The following is a 13,880-nucleotide window of genomic DNA, read 5'->3' as shown; positions in this document are numbered from 1 at the left end:
ATACCCGGTTTGTACCACGTACCCAGCTCTGTATGTACCCTTGCATCCGAAAAGCAACCCGTACCTCAAACGCCGCACCGTGATTCTGGAATTAATTCATTGTTTGGATGACATCAAATACTTTATTCGTTATTGTTATTTAAGGCATTAATAAATCTCCTTGCTATAGTTTATTTTCAGTTCTGATTTAAGCCAGCAGATCGTAGTTGGGTTTGCCGGCATTGCGGGTGCGCCAGTACTCGTTGTGCTGCTCGGGAGTGGCATAAAAGGACTTGACCACCGAGTCCGCCTTCAGAAGAGCAATCCACTTGCTGATCTTGGGGAAGCGACCCTCGTCAAAGTTGTACTCCTCCGGCAACTTCAACTTGATGACAGAGAGGCGTTCGAACCAGGGCCAGATCATGTAGTCCACGAAGCCGGGCTTGTTGCCGCCAAAGTATGGGGTACCCCGCTTGGTCAGCTCCTGCTCAAAGATGTCCAGTGCCGCCCAGTATTCCTCCAGACCGGTGCTGTGCAACAGTATCTTCATAAAGGCACCGGTGATGCCGCTGAAGCGCTCCAGCAGGATCTTGTCCTGGGCCCGCCTCAATGGGTCCTTGGGCAGTAGTGGATTCTCCGGGTACTTCTCGTCCAGATACTCGGCAATAATCAGCGACTCGATGAGCGAGGGCTGAGCCTTCTCCGCCACCAGCTGCAGTGCAGGCACCTTAAGCAGCGGGCTCACGTCCACCAGCCACTCTGGTTTCTCGGTGAGATTGATGTAAACGGTGTGGTGGGGCACATTCTTCGCATTCAGGACGAGATGTGCGCGCTGTGCGTAGGGACAGAACCTCATGGAGTACAGGCGGAGAACTCCATCGTCGGGGAGGACAGGCTTGGGGGAACCTAAGAAATGGATTTATTTGCTGTTAATATTTCTGTTAGCAGATAAGAATTGCATTTAGATATAAAACGAAGTTATTTTTATATTTTATGGTTGGTTATACAAGTAAATCAAGTTGAAACCCGAAAATCCGCCCCTGTATTATTCGATTAGCAAGTCATTGCACTGAAGTTGATGTTGATATAGGGCCCAGTCGTGATAAAGCTAAAGTTTTGTCGATACGTTATCTTTTAAAGTGTAAATATTGTGGTTCATCTGATATCGGGTGTAATGCTGCAGCTCAAAATTGCAGTAAAATATATATAAAATTATATATATATTTCTTGTGTCATAGAAAATTGGGATGAAGTTTATTTACCATCTGCCAATTATATTGTTCTACATATCAAGCATGTTGGACAAAAATCCCAGTTATTCATGCGAATTTGAATAACATCATGAAATACAAAATTGATCATTAAGTGGAATGTTGAAGAACTTGTTTCATAAATAATAATAAACAAATAAACTAATGACATGGGCGTTTCTCTTGGCGGCGCCTACAACTGGTTCTCTCTTACCTTTGGCCAAATGTTTACCAGAGCTCATTTTGGTTACTGCGGAACTGAACAAAATTCACTTAACTGTTGAAATGTCGACGTTGAATTGCGAACTGAATTTTCTCTTCGACGGCGCTCTGTTTTTATAAAGTTTCTATAAAGGCGAATAATCTCTGGGAATATTCGAGCTTTTTGCAACGTGACTCTTAGTTTTGTCGGCTCTTGAAATCGCTTTTGAAAGCGAATTCTCATCGCAGACGTTTATTTCGATTTAAAACGCATTGCTACATTTGCGATTTGTTTTGGGGAAGAGACAATTATCCTCCGGTTTATACATACATCTACTTAGTTTGTTAATAATCACGCCTGCTTGTAAATATAGATATTATATTATATTTTTACATGGTTGTTTGGGGGGAGTTTTTATAATTGAACTTCGAACTACTACATACATTTAGAGTTTTAAGTTTATGAACTTTTCGCAAAAAGTTACAATCGGCGGACTTTTAAAATAAAACTTAATCTATGTACAAAAAAGTTCTCGAAATTTCCGTTCATGTCTTACAAAAAATACAAAAAAGTATTAGTACATATACAACAGAGTTGCTGACATTATCAAGTCGCGATAAATAGTAGTTATCAGTAATTGTATGCGAAAAACCAATTGGAATGTAATAAACAATGATTACTATATTTGCTGCTCCAATTAATTGTTTATCAAAAGTAAAAATATCTCTCCGCTGCTTTTGGTCCTACAAATGGGATTTCTTTTGAAAACTCAAGTGGATTGATTTTTATATCATTTTTAAAATGTCCGCAAATGGAAAACATTAAAAATATTCGTACACTTTTAATGATTAAACTGTATAGTTTTTTCCCGAATCAATTGCGCGTTGTTGTTACACTAATTACATGGGGTAAGTAGCTAAAACTAAGTAAATACGTACACTTAAAAAAATTCTACACACTGGAGTTAAATGTTGCTTTCTTTCGTTTCTAAATTTCTTGCTTTGTTTTGTTTTGCATCGTTGCCTGACGATTCCCATTCTAAGTTTCGTTTATAGTTTCGTTAAATTTTTTTCGCAATTTGTATTTTTTGCTTGTTGCTCTATAAAATATGCAAACTGGTTGCATTTTGATCACGGTTCTTGCTGTTGCATATAAACATCCCTCTCACTTTTGATTATTGGAACGACTTGATTTTTTTCGAAAAAGTTAAAGAATATGGTTGTTTTCGAATTTATCCATGGACATCAATTCCCTTGAACGCTTCAGTTCCATTCGCCAATTGTCCAGAACGAGTCGATGGTGTTGATGGTGATAATGATGGTTGATCCCGATGCCTGCACTTAGCCATTCGGTGAGGTGGATGCTCTAGGAGATGTGGGTGTGGCTGCTGCTGCTGCCTCGTTGTTGCTCATCTTGTGCAGCATGAGGGAGTGCGTCGATCTGGTGGCGGTGGAGCTGGGATACTTTGGCTGCATTTGGCTGTTGGACACTGTGGAAGAGCTGCTGGTCGCCGGCGGTGGCGGTGGCTGCTGGCTGCAAGTGAACAGAGTTCATCAGTGTGCTCTTGCTAGTCCTTAGGACACACACCCCTTCTGCTCGCCATCCTTCTTGCTGTTGAACATGGCCAACTCGATCTCCGTGTGCTGGCTGTTCATGTGGCGCACCCACTCCGCTGGCGTATCGAAGGATCTGTGCATTGGAAGGGGATATATGCATATTTTGCTTTTATAATGGATCTGTATCTTCAAGCACTTACGTGGAGCACAAATCGCAGAGCAGGGTTACGTGGTCGTGATCCATGTTGTTCTCCTGTTGCTGAAAAACAAAATATATATTTGGTTTTAATATTGCCCATAGATGTATTGATGTCCAATTACTCACCGAAACTCTGCGACGTTTCTTTGGCACATAGGTTTTAACAGAACGCAGGGCGAGATTGCCGGAGGCGGATGTGGTGCTCCCGCTGGCACTGGATGGCAGGAGGTTCCTCTCCGTGCCGCCCGCGGGATCTCCGGCATGTGTGCCCAGGTGACGGACCAGCATTTTGGTGTCCTCGAACGACTTCTGACATATCTCGCAGACCAGCAGCTGCTTGAAGTTGTTATAGTCGCGCAGCGTGTGCTCCTCACTCTCCTCGGAGGGTGTTCCACGATCCCTATTCACCTCCAGCTTCACGGCAGACATCTTAAAGTCGAGCGGCTGCTTGGGCGAGCCCAATGGCCCCTCCTCCAGATTGTTGTTGTTGGACGCACTGGAGGCATTTGGTGGGTTGTTGCTCCAGTCGGTCGGCTCCTGTTTGATGGTTAGGAAGTTGTGCGGATGTCGCAGTGTCGGCGGATGTGATTGTGGTGTCTGCTGTGGTGGTGGAGGTGATGTGGCTGCCAGACGCGAGGGTACCACGTGCTCAAAATGAGGTGCTTCATAGTAGTCGCGAGCTAAGGGGAAACATAGGATTAGTATTTATCTTCTGTGCTGCGTAATGGTACTCACATCTTTCGCAGGCGCTCTCCCTCCTCAGACGTCTTTCGAAGACCAGCCCCACCTCGTTCCGCTCACGAAGTGCCTGCTCCTCGTATTCCGTCCGTCGCAGCGTGGTCTCCGCTTGGTCAGCACCCGGACCGGCGGCCAGGGGACAACTGCTGCAGCCCACCTCCGTGCAAATGGAGATGGGCTGCGATGGTGGGGCACTTGAACCTCCTACTGTTCCTCCTCCTCCTGTAGTTGTTGTGGAGGTTGGTGGTGGCGGGTGAGACTGGGTCTCCACCTGACCGGGTGCCGCGAAACAGCACTTGTCCTCCGGATCGATGGCCACCTCCTTGTTGACGGAAATGCCCAACTTGCTGCTGCTCGCGACGGTTAGGAGTCCCGTGTGGGCGGCTAATTTGGGTGACTTGATGATCACGGGCGAGTCCTTGGGCATCACGGAGGCACCAAGTCCGCGAAACTGCTGCTGAGGATTATGGTGGTTCAGGTGGCTGTGGTGTGACGACAGGTGGTGGTGATCCAAAGCGAATCGCGTCGATCCTCCCGGCTTGCTGGTATAGAGATCACCCTGCAGTTGCGCCGACATGGTTGATTGTGGCGGCGGAGGAGGCGGCAAGGCGGTTCGAGTGCCATTCGACATGTACATGGTGCTGGCCTCCCGCGGATGCAGATGTCCGGCCAGTGAATGGGGATGGTGCGTGGACGTGACCACTGAGCCAGAGCCACCGCCATTGGAAGAGCTGGTGCGGCACAGGCCGCGGATCTTGAGGATCTCACCGCCCCGCAGTACCTCGTTGAGTATGTCGTTGGAAACAGTGGCCTCGCCGCTGTACATGTACTGAACCAGAATCTGGATGGCGCGGTGGCTAAGATCCGGCGGCAGCACCACATAGAGCACTCCATTGGGATTGGTGATCGGTGCCGTTTCAAACATGGTGGCAAAGAACTGGGACGAAGCACTCAGGATGAACTTGTGGGCCGAGATGCCCACCGTGGGTATATCCGAGGGGATTCCACTGCTGTTGTATGAGCTGTACAGAACCACATCGGCGAACTTTTCGTTTCTGAAGAGAAAATATAAAACGTTAATGTAGCATTTCTAAGTATTTGAGGCCTAACCAATAGAATATTTAAAGAAGGAGAATATTGGAGAAGGGTTTTTAAATAATGTATGTTAGATTCTCTTACATTTAATGTTTCTCACATTAAACAATAAAAAAGATTCCAGCTTAGAATTATAAAAAACAAAAACTTCAATATGTACGGACTATGGTATAGCAGTACTTACTTATAAAGTGTGGCTATGGAAGAGTTCAGATAGGTGAGGTGCGAGTCCCACTTGAGGTGATAGTTTTCGGCGGCCATCTCTGCGGCCGGCAGCTCCTGTACAACGATAAAATCAATAAACAAATCAATAAATGCCGCCAGTCGGTGGGGTGTGTATTTTGAATCCGCCGATCCCACCACACCACCCAAGGTGTGGTGAATAGAGGGTCAAACCACCGTGCACTTGTGCCAGTATATTTATCAGTTGGAGCAATGGTCATACTCATTGGTTAGCTTCCATTTGTTTACATATTTTTATTTGTTTTTATTTTGAAAACATTGAAATGTCGGAGCTCGACACGCGACTTATTGAGTTGGTTAGGGCTAATCCCAAGCTATATGAGCGGGAACTTCGAAACGCACCCTACGAAGCCCATAAGAAGCGACATCCGGAAATCTGGAGCAGCATCTCCACTTCATTGAATACAGATGGTAAGAAATTGATAACTTTAATAGACATTGGTTTATTCCCCTCTATATTTTGACTTAGTTAATGCCTGTGTTAGTCGTTGGAACCATTTGGTGGCTAAGCAGCGTCGGGAGCTGGCCAAGGAAAAGGCCGGAGGCACTGGCTCCGATTGGAGCCTTCTACCGCATTTGAAATTTCTGCACCATCACCACCATCCAATTAATCACCGAAATTCGAGTGATCTGAGTAGAAGCTCACTGAAATCCAACGACGATGTCAATGACGAGGAGGATCCGCTCCAGGAGGCCATGGATGAGCAGCTTGCCGTGGCAGGAGCTGCACCACCATCCACAAATCCTGTCCAAGCACCGGCCGTGGCTCCCGTCAGAGCGGAAAAGAGAATAGAAGCCCTGCTCGAAGGACTGGGAGAAGCGAATCGAATCAAGGCGGAAAAACGAATCCTGGCCTACCTATGCAAATGCAATCTGCGCGCCCTGAACGACGAGCAAATCGATGATATAGTCATATAGGAAGATTGCCAGGATAGAACATCATAAGCAGCGAACATCACTGATCATATAATTGCTTAATATTTAAGGCCTTTTTGTTATAGTTTATATCTTTGGACAATTATCTTTAGTGTATACTAAGAGACTTTTCAAAATTTATGCTTTCTTAAAAATATTGTTAATTCATTATAAATGCACCTAATGAATTCTACTGCAGAAACAAATTATTTTATTTTAAGATAGGAAAACAGATCAGATTAAACTCGGCTAATGTTTTTCTACGCCTGAAATAAAATAGTTTACTTTGATTGAGGATTAAGATTAGCAATTTGAACTTGTATTAGCCCTCCTTCAAAACGAATGCTAAACGCCAAACAAAGCATCATGTCTGCATCAATTGACGCCAAAGGTCATTTATATGCCCAGAGATTGAGGGGATAGTAAAACAATGCAGTAGGAAGCTATCTGTATGGCCGAAGCCAGCTTTGGGATGGCGGGAGCAGGTGGTAGGCGAGGTAAAATCGAATTCAGCCACGCCAAAAAACTCCTACTATGACGCAGCTGCTGCTGGGAAGTGGTCAAAGAGTCAAAGAGTGCGCGCGCAAGCAATAACATGTCCAATATCCACGTCTGGATCGGATCGGGGGAAGGCCCCCAGCACGGGGACAGGGCGACAACGACGCCAAAACAAGCATTTAGTTTATTAATTCGAGGACTCCCAAAGGGGGGCGCGGTGGGCCGAAACAAAAACATAACGAGCGAGGAGCGTCGTGCACCCTTAACGACTGATGCCACACTACCACTACCCCGTCGAACCGACTGAATCCCACAGTCCCACAGTTCCCCATCCCTACGTACATGGTGAACCCTCGACGCACTAAGCCACTATATGAACTACTCCTACGGCCAGCCACCTTCCCATTCCCATTGGCAATCCCCGGACCCAGCTCTTGGTATTAACACCGTATTATCGATTGATTTCCAGCACAAGCACACAACAAAAATCAATAAGCTGCCCAAAGCCAAAATCAAATATTGTACAGTTCTGTGATTGTTAGTTCAATGTTCTTGTCCGCCCCAAAAGTTATAAACAATTTGTAGAGTCTGATGTGTACTTACGTCTTAATAAATTGATTTTCAAAATACGCGCCCAAAATGTTAAAATGCTACATTTAACTGGAAATTCACCTTGTCTCGCCTCTCGCTTTTTATTTGGTTTAAATCGCTTCACTGGATGAATTGATTGAAGTCCGTGGATTTTGGGGGATCGTGCTTGTTTGTTATTTGTTAGAAATTAATAATTTGTTATTGCTCTTCATTAAGAACGATGGGGAAAACCGTGCGACTTGGACTTTTGAGCTGGGGAAACTGCGCAGCGCGTCGTTTGAGCTTTCGCGTTGGTGGCCACCGAACGAATGAAATAGCAGTCAAAGAAACAGGACCAAAAGGACTCTCCCAGGCGACATAGAACGCGAGAGAGAGAGAGAGCGTTGAGATAGACGGGGTGCGAGCCACAGGATGCGAGAGAGCAGCCCTCGTCCTCACGTGCGCATTGTTATTGTTGTGGTTGGTTCGAAGTTGGATACGAAGCGCGCGTAAAATTGATTTCCCGAGCATATTGATTTTTGGTATCTCACTTGGCCTACACCGCCTCCTCAGCCCCCTGAGTTTCCGCTTGCTCAGTTTCCTGCCCCTCCTCGTCGGCCACCTCCTTTGCTACCTCCATGTCCTCCTCTTGGGTTACCGCCTTCTTTTCATTGTCCTCCTTGGCCATTGCCTGCTTCTCCAACTGCGTTTGCGACGCCGAGGATGTGTCCTGTTTCAAGAGCTCCCGCAGAAACATGGTGGCATAGGCGGCCGTGGGCAGCGAGAACTCTAGCAGGAGTGCCATGTAATTGGCCTCAGCTTCAGCTGGTTCTGGTGTAACTGGAATGTTCTTCAACAGCTCCCAGTCGGAGGCAATTAGAGTATCCTCTGGCGTGTTGTACATCCTAAAGCTCCACTTGAGATCACTGGACGATATGATCATCTTGCGGTAGGCGCCGGCCAATGCATATGTCTTCTCCTTGTGCTTAAGCTGATCCGAGGAGAGACCCACTTCGGCCAGCATTTCCTCGTACCAGGCACCGCACTCGTTGCTGGGATAGGTGATGTCGTGTCCTGGCAGGGGCAGGACCACATCAGAGAGTTTATATTTGCCGCTAGCAATGTCTTCAGCTCTGAGCGGGCGAACCTTTCGTTTGAAAACAGACTCCTCTTCGATGGCTTCATCCTCTTCAACTGCTTCCATAGGCTCATCGTTAGACTCCTCTTCCTTTTGCTCATCCAAGGCCTCGGACTGCTGCATCGACTCTTCCACGGCTTCTGACTGATTCTGCTCCACATAAACCAAATCCCCGGGTATTAATTTCAAGCCGAACTCCTTAATCCTTCTGGACGCTATCCTGTTAAAGATCAGGCTTTGGTATGCATGTGGATATAGCATGAGCGTGTTGCGTGGTATCTGCCGCAGAGCTGATGAGTAATCTGATTCGCCAAATCTGGCCAAGCCGTCCAGCAGCTTCTTCTCGATGAACTTTTCGCCGTAGATTTTAGCAGCTGCCGCAGCGGAGTCGCGATTTTTCCACCACTCCTCGCGTATGGGACGCATAAACTCCACATCCGAGTCCCGAGGCTTTAGTATCAGTTCACAGGCCAGTTTATAATCGTGTTTGAGCAGAGCCACACCCACCTCATAGGTGGGCACGCTGGCACTGTTGCCGAACCGCTGCAGCCCATAGTAATTGATGAAACCGCGTTCCTTCAATGATTGCAGTGCCTGCTCGATTTCTTCCCGCTTCTCCTTGGCAATGTGTCGCAAGGCAATGCGGAAACGATTGCCCTGCAAGTCTCCCAGCTTTAGTGTGTTGGGTTCAAATGCAAAGTTGCCTATCTGCACATTCCGTTGGCATTTAGCTGCACCCAAAATACTCTCTGGTGTACGACGTTTAATGGAGAACTTCTGAGTGGTCTTCGCCCGCTTGTCCTTGATGCCGCTGTAGTTCACCTGCGAAGGTCGCAAGCTGTTGGAAAATATTGTTAGTGTAGTAAAGCATTTAATCTTTTTTTTTAACTTACTTCAGTCGTGCTGCGAAAGTAGAGGCCACATCGCTGGTAACCAAATTGGTTTTGTGCACCAGGAAGGTCACGTATTCCGCGGGAAAGCTCCATCGTTTGTCACCTATCGAATTGGAGTCATACAAAATTGATTCCCCTTGTAATCATTACTACTAACCGCGTCCTGGCTTTGGCTTAAGTATTCTTATAATCTTCTTTTCCTCTGCCGCCACCTGTGAGTCTTCCTGAGCGGGGGTTTCACCTTCAGCCGCATCCTTCTTTTCCACAGATGCCTCCTCCTGGACCTTGGGCTTAGCCTGTTGCTGTCCAATGGTGGTGGACAGTAGCTTACCCTTGTACAGCTGCTTTATTAACTGGTGGACTTGTGTTCGCTGATCCTTATCCAGAGTGGTCACATCAATCTCCACCTTTTGCTCGATTGTAAGATCGTTTTTGGCCGCGGCCAGACTGGCTATCTCCTGCCAAACTTCCGGGCCAATTACTGCCTCCAGTTCTTGCCGCCAGTTGTCCAGTTCTTTTTCGGCCACAGCTGTTGTATGATTATATGCATTAGCACTTTTAGAATGGAGTACAATTGGCAAATACAGACCCACAATAGCCACTTTAGGCACACTGAGATCGGTCAGTTCCAGCACTTTGCCGTTGCTATCAATCTCGTTAACGTGAAAATCGGAAAAGCGCGACTTGAGTATTCCGGTGAAACCAGGTGCATCCGGGTTAGTGAACTCCGTAATGCCCACTTGGTTCTCCAGCAGCGTGGTCTTCTGTGGTGGCGCATTTCTATCCAACATAGAAAACGCCGGTTAACAACGATATTGTTGATTGGATTGAATACGTACCTGTTGCGCTGACCTCCTCCATTGTTTTGGGGGCGATCCCTCTTCTGGCCACGCCAGTTGCTCTTGTTGTACGGCCCGGAATGGTGATTCCTGCGTCCCCTGCCCCGATCCTTGCCCATCTCGATTCAAAATGCTCGTTTCAAAAGTTGTCGGCAAATGAAATCCACGTTTTGCAGCACATATGATGTGCCCATTCACAATAAGCTTGAAACGTTTTTTAGAGTGACCGCAAGTACTAATTATTCGAAAAAATAGTTTTCTAAAATGGGTTATATAGTTTGTTTGCATAAGTTATTCCGAAAATATACGAATAATTTTTATTTGTTGTATGATTAACATATTTATAAGAACATGTACATTATTTTTAAAAATAAAACATCTGTTAGTATATTTGAATCATTCACACTTCAGTATTATTTTGTATTTATCGCATGACTGCTCAAGTTCACACTGCATACATAACGTAACATTGTATTCAATACACAGAAGCATTGGAAATAAGTGTTAAATTTGAGAAATAACCAAAAATAGGAAACGATTCATTCATTAGGTTTAGCCAAGGAAGCGACGAAATGTTACCGCATATGAGTGCGGACGAGGCACAGCCGTCCATGACGCGAAAGGTTTACATCAATCCCAATTTCCAGATGCAAGGTCAAACGGCGCATCAGCTGCCCTTCCAAATGGCCTTCCAGGCGTTCCAGGCGCCACCGCAACCTCAGCTCCAACCCGCGATCCACATCAATCCGCACTTCCTGCAACGCCAACGGGCCATGTACGAGCAATGCCAGCGGGAACAGCAGGAGCAGCTTATGATGCAACAGGTCTCCGCCACGTACTATCAACAGGATCCGCTAGTGCCAACGACTCCCTTTATGGCTACACCTCCTCCTCCGCCCGCCAAGATCATTAGCAAAGCGAGCACTTGTCTCGTGCGCAAGCCACAAGTCATGCCAAGTGCTCTGCCAGTGAAGCCCGCTGCTCCTGTACCTGTGTCCAGTGTTTCCAACCTGGTGCAACCTCCATTGGTAAGCATTTCCAAGCGGAAGATTGTGCGCCAAGGAGCTTTGAAAACAGCGCCAGCGGTTGCTGCCCCCCATCCTCCTCCACCTGCCAAACGCACTAGGTACAAATTAGTGCGTGCCATATCACTTACCTGTACACCGTTGGTCAAGAAGCGTCGTCCTCTTCGCGAGTTTGTGGGCCAGTACGCCCTGAGACGCACCAATGAAGCGCAGACCACCAAAAAACTGAGGTAATGAAATTAGGATACGAGCGCTAGTGACTCGACTGTTTTAGGCCGAGAAATGTGCATCAACTAACTTAACATTTATTACAGCTCCAAGCCGCAGGTGCTAAAGCTGGGCGTTAACAAATCCCTCAGCATGGTCAGCATACACGGCGTGATGTACAAGAAGATATCGAAGAACAAGATAACTAAGCTGGATGCCAGTTCCTCCGCAAGGGTAGCCAAAACGACGAGTCCCAGGACCTTGCAGCGCACCTTGTCTGGCAGAACCCTCTTCGTCAGCGGCAATAAGTTCATCCTAGATCCATCCGGCTGCCGCCTGACCAGAGTTCCACCTTCAGCAACTGGTGCTGCCCAGAGTAGCGTAAATCGTAGCATCCTACGGCGCATCGATATCGGCGGCCTTACCTACGTGGCGTCGCCAAAGGCACTGAATGTCTTTGTACGCACCACCAATCATGTATCGCGAGCTCATCTAATCACTGCCAAACAGAGAAGTCTGACGTTGCTCAACAAATCGTTGGTGAAGACCAATGTGCCTTGTGCCATCTTCCAGAAACTGGGCAAGTGCGCAGCCCACAATCGCGGCAAGTGCCGCAAGCTGCACGATAAGCGGCAGGTCGCCATCTGTGTCAGGTTTGTCCTAGGCCAAGCGAGGAGTGCCAAACCTTCGATGGCGTTCAAGGTCCGAAGTTCCCAATGCTGTTTTCTCCTCAAATTCTTTCACTTGCAGCTTCCTGCGCGGCGAATGCACCAAGCCCGAATGCCTGCTATCCCATAATGTCACCCTGGAGAAGATGCCCGTCTGTCGGTACTATTTGCGTGGCGTATGCGTTCGCGAGGATTGCCCGTACCTACACAAGAAGCTGAGCAGCAAGACCGAGATCTGCATTGACTTTGTACGCGGCTACTGTCCGCTGGCTGCCGAGGTAAATTGGTCTGGCACTTATTTCCGTTGATAACCCACTAACTCCAATCATTTTTAAGTGCAACAAACGTCACGAGTTTGCCTGTCCCGAGTTGGAGCGCAAGGGCAAGTGCGAGTTGCCCAGGTGCGTGTTCTGTAAAAAGCCGCCATCGAAGCGGTTGGTCAAGGTCAAGCCTCGTCCCAAACCGAGCTGTAAGCCTGTCGCCGTCCCGGATACCGCGAAAGAACCTGCCACCGAGGAGGAGATGCCCACCAGTTCACGGTACTTTGGGTCCCATAAGGAGCCGGCGGAGCCAATATTGACCACGAACGACGTGGAGCAGGAGGAACCTGAAGAGGATCAGGCGGAAACGGAAGCTCCTGGCCGTCGACGACGACCACAACTGGGAACTCTGCCCTCTTTTATTCCCTTAGGTGGCGAAGAAGAATTGTAAGGCAATGCGAGGTGACTTGGATCCAACGTTTCAGGTACAAATTCATTCGGTTAAGTATCGTTTTAGCGTTTATTCTAAGATTTAACTTCAGTAGTTTACGTTCGATTTTTAATAAAATATACAATAGACAAAAAAGACAAATTTACTTGCGTAAAAATAAATAAATGCTGAACTTTCTGGGTAGGATGTATATTTATAACAATGCAATGCTTGAGTTTAAATTAAGATCCTTGCTAAAATGCATCTGTGTTTTTTTCGGTGTATCAAACCATCTGGCAACATGCCGATCGTGCAGTGTGACCAGCAGCACCACTTGCTTTTGGATTTTGTGGCGCCACATAGCTGTGTACCTGTTTTTAAGCCGCTCTCTCGATTCGAGCCACAATTTTCTCGCCACAGTTGAATTTTGCATGCGGCTCGTACAACATCTGAACAACAAACGCGGATTCCGTCTCGAGCAACAACAAATACAGTGAGTGTGTGTTGGCTTTCGTGTGTGTGTGTGTGTATAGCGGTGGATGTTGCAAATTTATTGCTCACCAGGCCAAAAAGAAAAGCGAAATGTTCGTGCAGTTGCTGAAAAATGCGGTCCAAAAACTTGGAAGATTTGCGGCAAATGGCCTTTGAACTCGACCACTGGCTTTGACATCTGTTCGCGATCGGGAATTTTCGAAACTCCCTTGCTCTCACTGTCCCTCTGTCGCTCTTTCGCTTTGGTGCAGAAAACCAGGCCAAAACCATTTTCCAACCGAATTTTTTTCAATTGTGCACTTGTGGCTGTTGGTACATTTTTTCCGATACGTTCTCGCTTTGGTGCATTCCTAAGTAAATGCTACTAATAACAAGAGGAAAAAATGAGAGAAAAAAGGAAGGCAATCCGAAGATTGGCCGAAGAGGTGAAAAAAGTTGCCTGACTTGTTTGACCCGCGTTTGTGTTCCAGTGTGTGTGGTTGTGTGAGTGCGTGTGTGTGTGTGAGTGCGACTTCTCCTTCTGCTTTTTCCTCTTCTTCGGATTCTTGTTGTTGACCAAGCCGTATTCTACATAAATTACTAACCAAAATGACACCAAAGAGCCATATAAATGTATTTTTAATTTATGCAACCTCCTCCGCCAAGCTGCATAAATCTGTAAAGTTATATAAAGTGCAATCAAA

The 13,880-nt window shown here is 46.8% G+C and overlaps 5 protein-coding genes across 6 annotated transcripts; 2 read left to right on the top strand and 3 right to left on the bottom strand.

The window, feature by feature from the left end:
• Positions 1-87: 87 nt before the first annotated feature.
• On the bottom strand, positions 88-1,572 carry LOC122618036 (pyrimidodiazepine synthase). Its single transcript, XM_043794157.1, has 2 exons — positions 1,444-1,572; positions 88-885 (listed from the first exon to the last, which is right to left on the bottom strand). The coding sequence occupies exons 1-2, from the start codon at positions 1,469-1,471 to the stop codon at positions 188-190; spliced, it is 726 nt and encodes a 241-aa protein (XP_043650092.1). The 5' UTR covers positions 1,472-1,572; the 3' UTR covers positions 88-187.
• Positions 1,573-2,162: 590 nt separating this feature from the next.
• Positions 2,163-7,422, bottom strand: LOC122617312. 2 transcript variants are annotated; one of them, XM_043793137.1, is made up of 7 exons: positions 7,348-7,422; positions 5,204-5,298; positions 3,922-4,979; positions 3,313-3,866; positions 3,188-3,246; positions 3,019-3,120; positions 2,163-2,964 (listed from the first exon to the last, which is right to left on the bottom strand). In XM_043793137.1, exons 2-7 carry the CDS (start codon positions 5,278-5,280, stop codon positions 2,772-2,774), a joined length of 2,043 nt encoding a protein of 680 aa, XP_043649072.1. In that variant the 5' UTR covers positions 5,281-5,298; positions 7,348-7,422; the 3' UTR covers positions 2,163-2,771. The 2 variants fall into 2 exon arrangements, with proteins under 2 accessions (XP_043649072.1, XP_043649070.1); XM_043793135.1 differs by having other exon boundaries at positions 7,279-7,384.
• Positions 5,463-6,388, top strand: LOC122617313. The gene is made up of 2 exons (XM_043793138.1): positions 5,463-5,673; positions 5,732-6,388. Exons 1-2 carry the CDS (start codon positions 5,526-5,528, stop codon positions 6,178-6,180), a joined length of 597 nt encoding a protein of 198 aa, XP_043649073.1. The 5' UTR covers positions 5,463-5,525; the 3' UTR covers positions 6,181-6,388.
• On the bottom strand, positions 7,352-10,296 carry LOC122617311 (pseudouridylate synthase 7 homolog). Its single transcript, XM_043793134.1, has 5 exons — positions 10,116-10,296; positions 9,866-10,056; positions 9,434-9,805; positions 9,277-9,379; positions 7,352-9,221 (listed from the first exon to the last, which is right to left on the bottom strand). The coding sequence occupies exons 1-5, from the start codon at positions 10,232-10,234 to the stop codon at positions 7,802-7,804; spliced, it is 2,205 nt and encodes a 734-aa protein (XP_043649069.1). The 5' UTR covers positions 10,235-10,296; the 3' UTR covers positions 7,352-7,801.
• A 279-nt stretch (positions 10,297-10,575) lies between these two features.
• LOC122616894 (zinc finger CCCH domain-containing protein 3) lies at positions 10,576-12,842 on the top strand. The gene is made up of 4 exons (XM_043792479.1): positions 10,576-11,370; positions 11,455-12,000; positions 12,098-12,293; positions 12,352-12,842. The coding sequence occupies exons 1-4, from the start codon at positions 10,688-10,690 to the stop codon at positions 12,724-12,726; spliced, it is 1,800 nt and encodes a 599-aa protein (XP_043648414.1). The 5' UTR covers positions 10,576-10,687; the 3' UTR covers positions 12,727-12,842.
• The last annotated feature ends 1,038 nt before the right edge of the window (positions 12,843-13,880 follow it).

The sequence above is a fragment of the Drosophila teissieri genome, chromosome 3L, assembly GCF_016746235.2.
Source record: "Drosophila teissieri strain GT53w chromosome 3L, Prin_Dtei_1.1, whole genome shotgun sequence".
Taxonomy (NCBI): Eukaryota; Metazoa; Arthropoda; class Insecta; order Diptera; family Drosophilidae; genus Drosophila; species Drosophila teissieri.
This window is presented reverse-complemented; position numbering and strand designations above follow the sequence as displayed.

Excerpts from the sequence above, each read along its gene's own strand:
- LOC122618036 (XM_043794157.1), bottom strand. The coding sequence starts at position 1,471 with ATGAGCTCTGGTAAACATTTGGCCAAAG. Across the intron at positions 886-1,443 it reads TGGTAAACATTTGGCCAAAG|GTTCCCCCAAGCCTGTCCTC; the intron begins GTAAGAGAGAAC and ends TCCATTTCTTAG.
- LOC122617312 (XM_043793137.1), bottom strand. The coding sequence starts at position 5,280 with ATGGCCGCCGAAAACTATCACCTCAAGTGGGACTCGCACCTCACCTAT. Across the intron at positions 3,247-3,312 it reads AGAAACGTCGCAGAGTTTCG|CAACAGGAGAACAACATGGA; the intron begins GTGAGTAATTGG and ends TTTGTTTTTCAG. Across the intron at positions 3,121-3,187 it reads CTCTGCGATTTGTGCTCCAC|ATCCTTCGATACGCCAGCGG; the intron begins GTAAGTGCTTGA and ends TCCAATGCACAG.
- LOC122617313 (XM_043793138.1), top strand. The coding sequence starts at position 5,526 with ATGTCGGAGCTCGACACGCGACTTATTGAGTTGGTTAGGGCTAATCCC. Across the intron at positions 5,674-5,731 it reads CACTTCATTGAATACAGATG|TTAATGCCTGTGTTAGTCGT; the intron begins GTAAGAAATTGA and ends ATTTTGACTTAG.
- LOC122617311 (XM_043793134.1), bottom strand. The coding sequence starts at position 10,234 with ATGGGCAAGGATCGGGGCAGGGGACGCAGGAATCACCATTCCGGGCCG. Across the intron at positions 9,806-9,865 it reads GCCTAAAGTGGCTATTGTGG|CTGTGGCCGAAAAAGAACTG; the intron begins GTCTGTATTTGC and ends ATCATACAACAG. Across the intron at positions 9,222-9,276 it reads ACTTTCGCAGCACGACTGAA|CTTGCGACCTTCGCAGGTGA; the intron begins GTAAGTTAAAAA and ends ATTTTCCAACAG.
- LOC122616894 (XM_043792479.1), top strand. The coding sequence starts at position 10,688 with ATGTTACCGCATATGAGTGCGGACGAGGCACAGCCGTCCATGACGCGA. Across the intron at positions 11,371-11,454 it reads CAGACCACCAAAAAACTGAG|CTCCAAGCCGCAGGTGCTAA; the intron begins GTAATGAAATTA and ends CATTTATTACAG. Across the intron at positions 12,294-12,351 it reads ACTGTCCGCTGGCTGCCGAG|TGCAACAAACGTCACGAGTT; the intron begins GTAAATTGGTCT and ends ATCATTTTTAAG.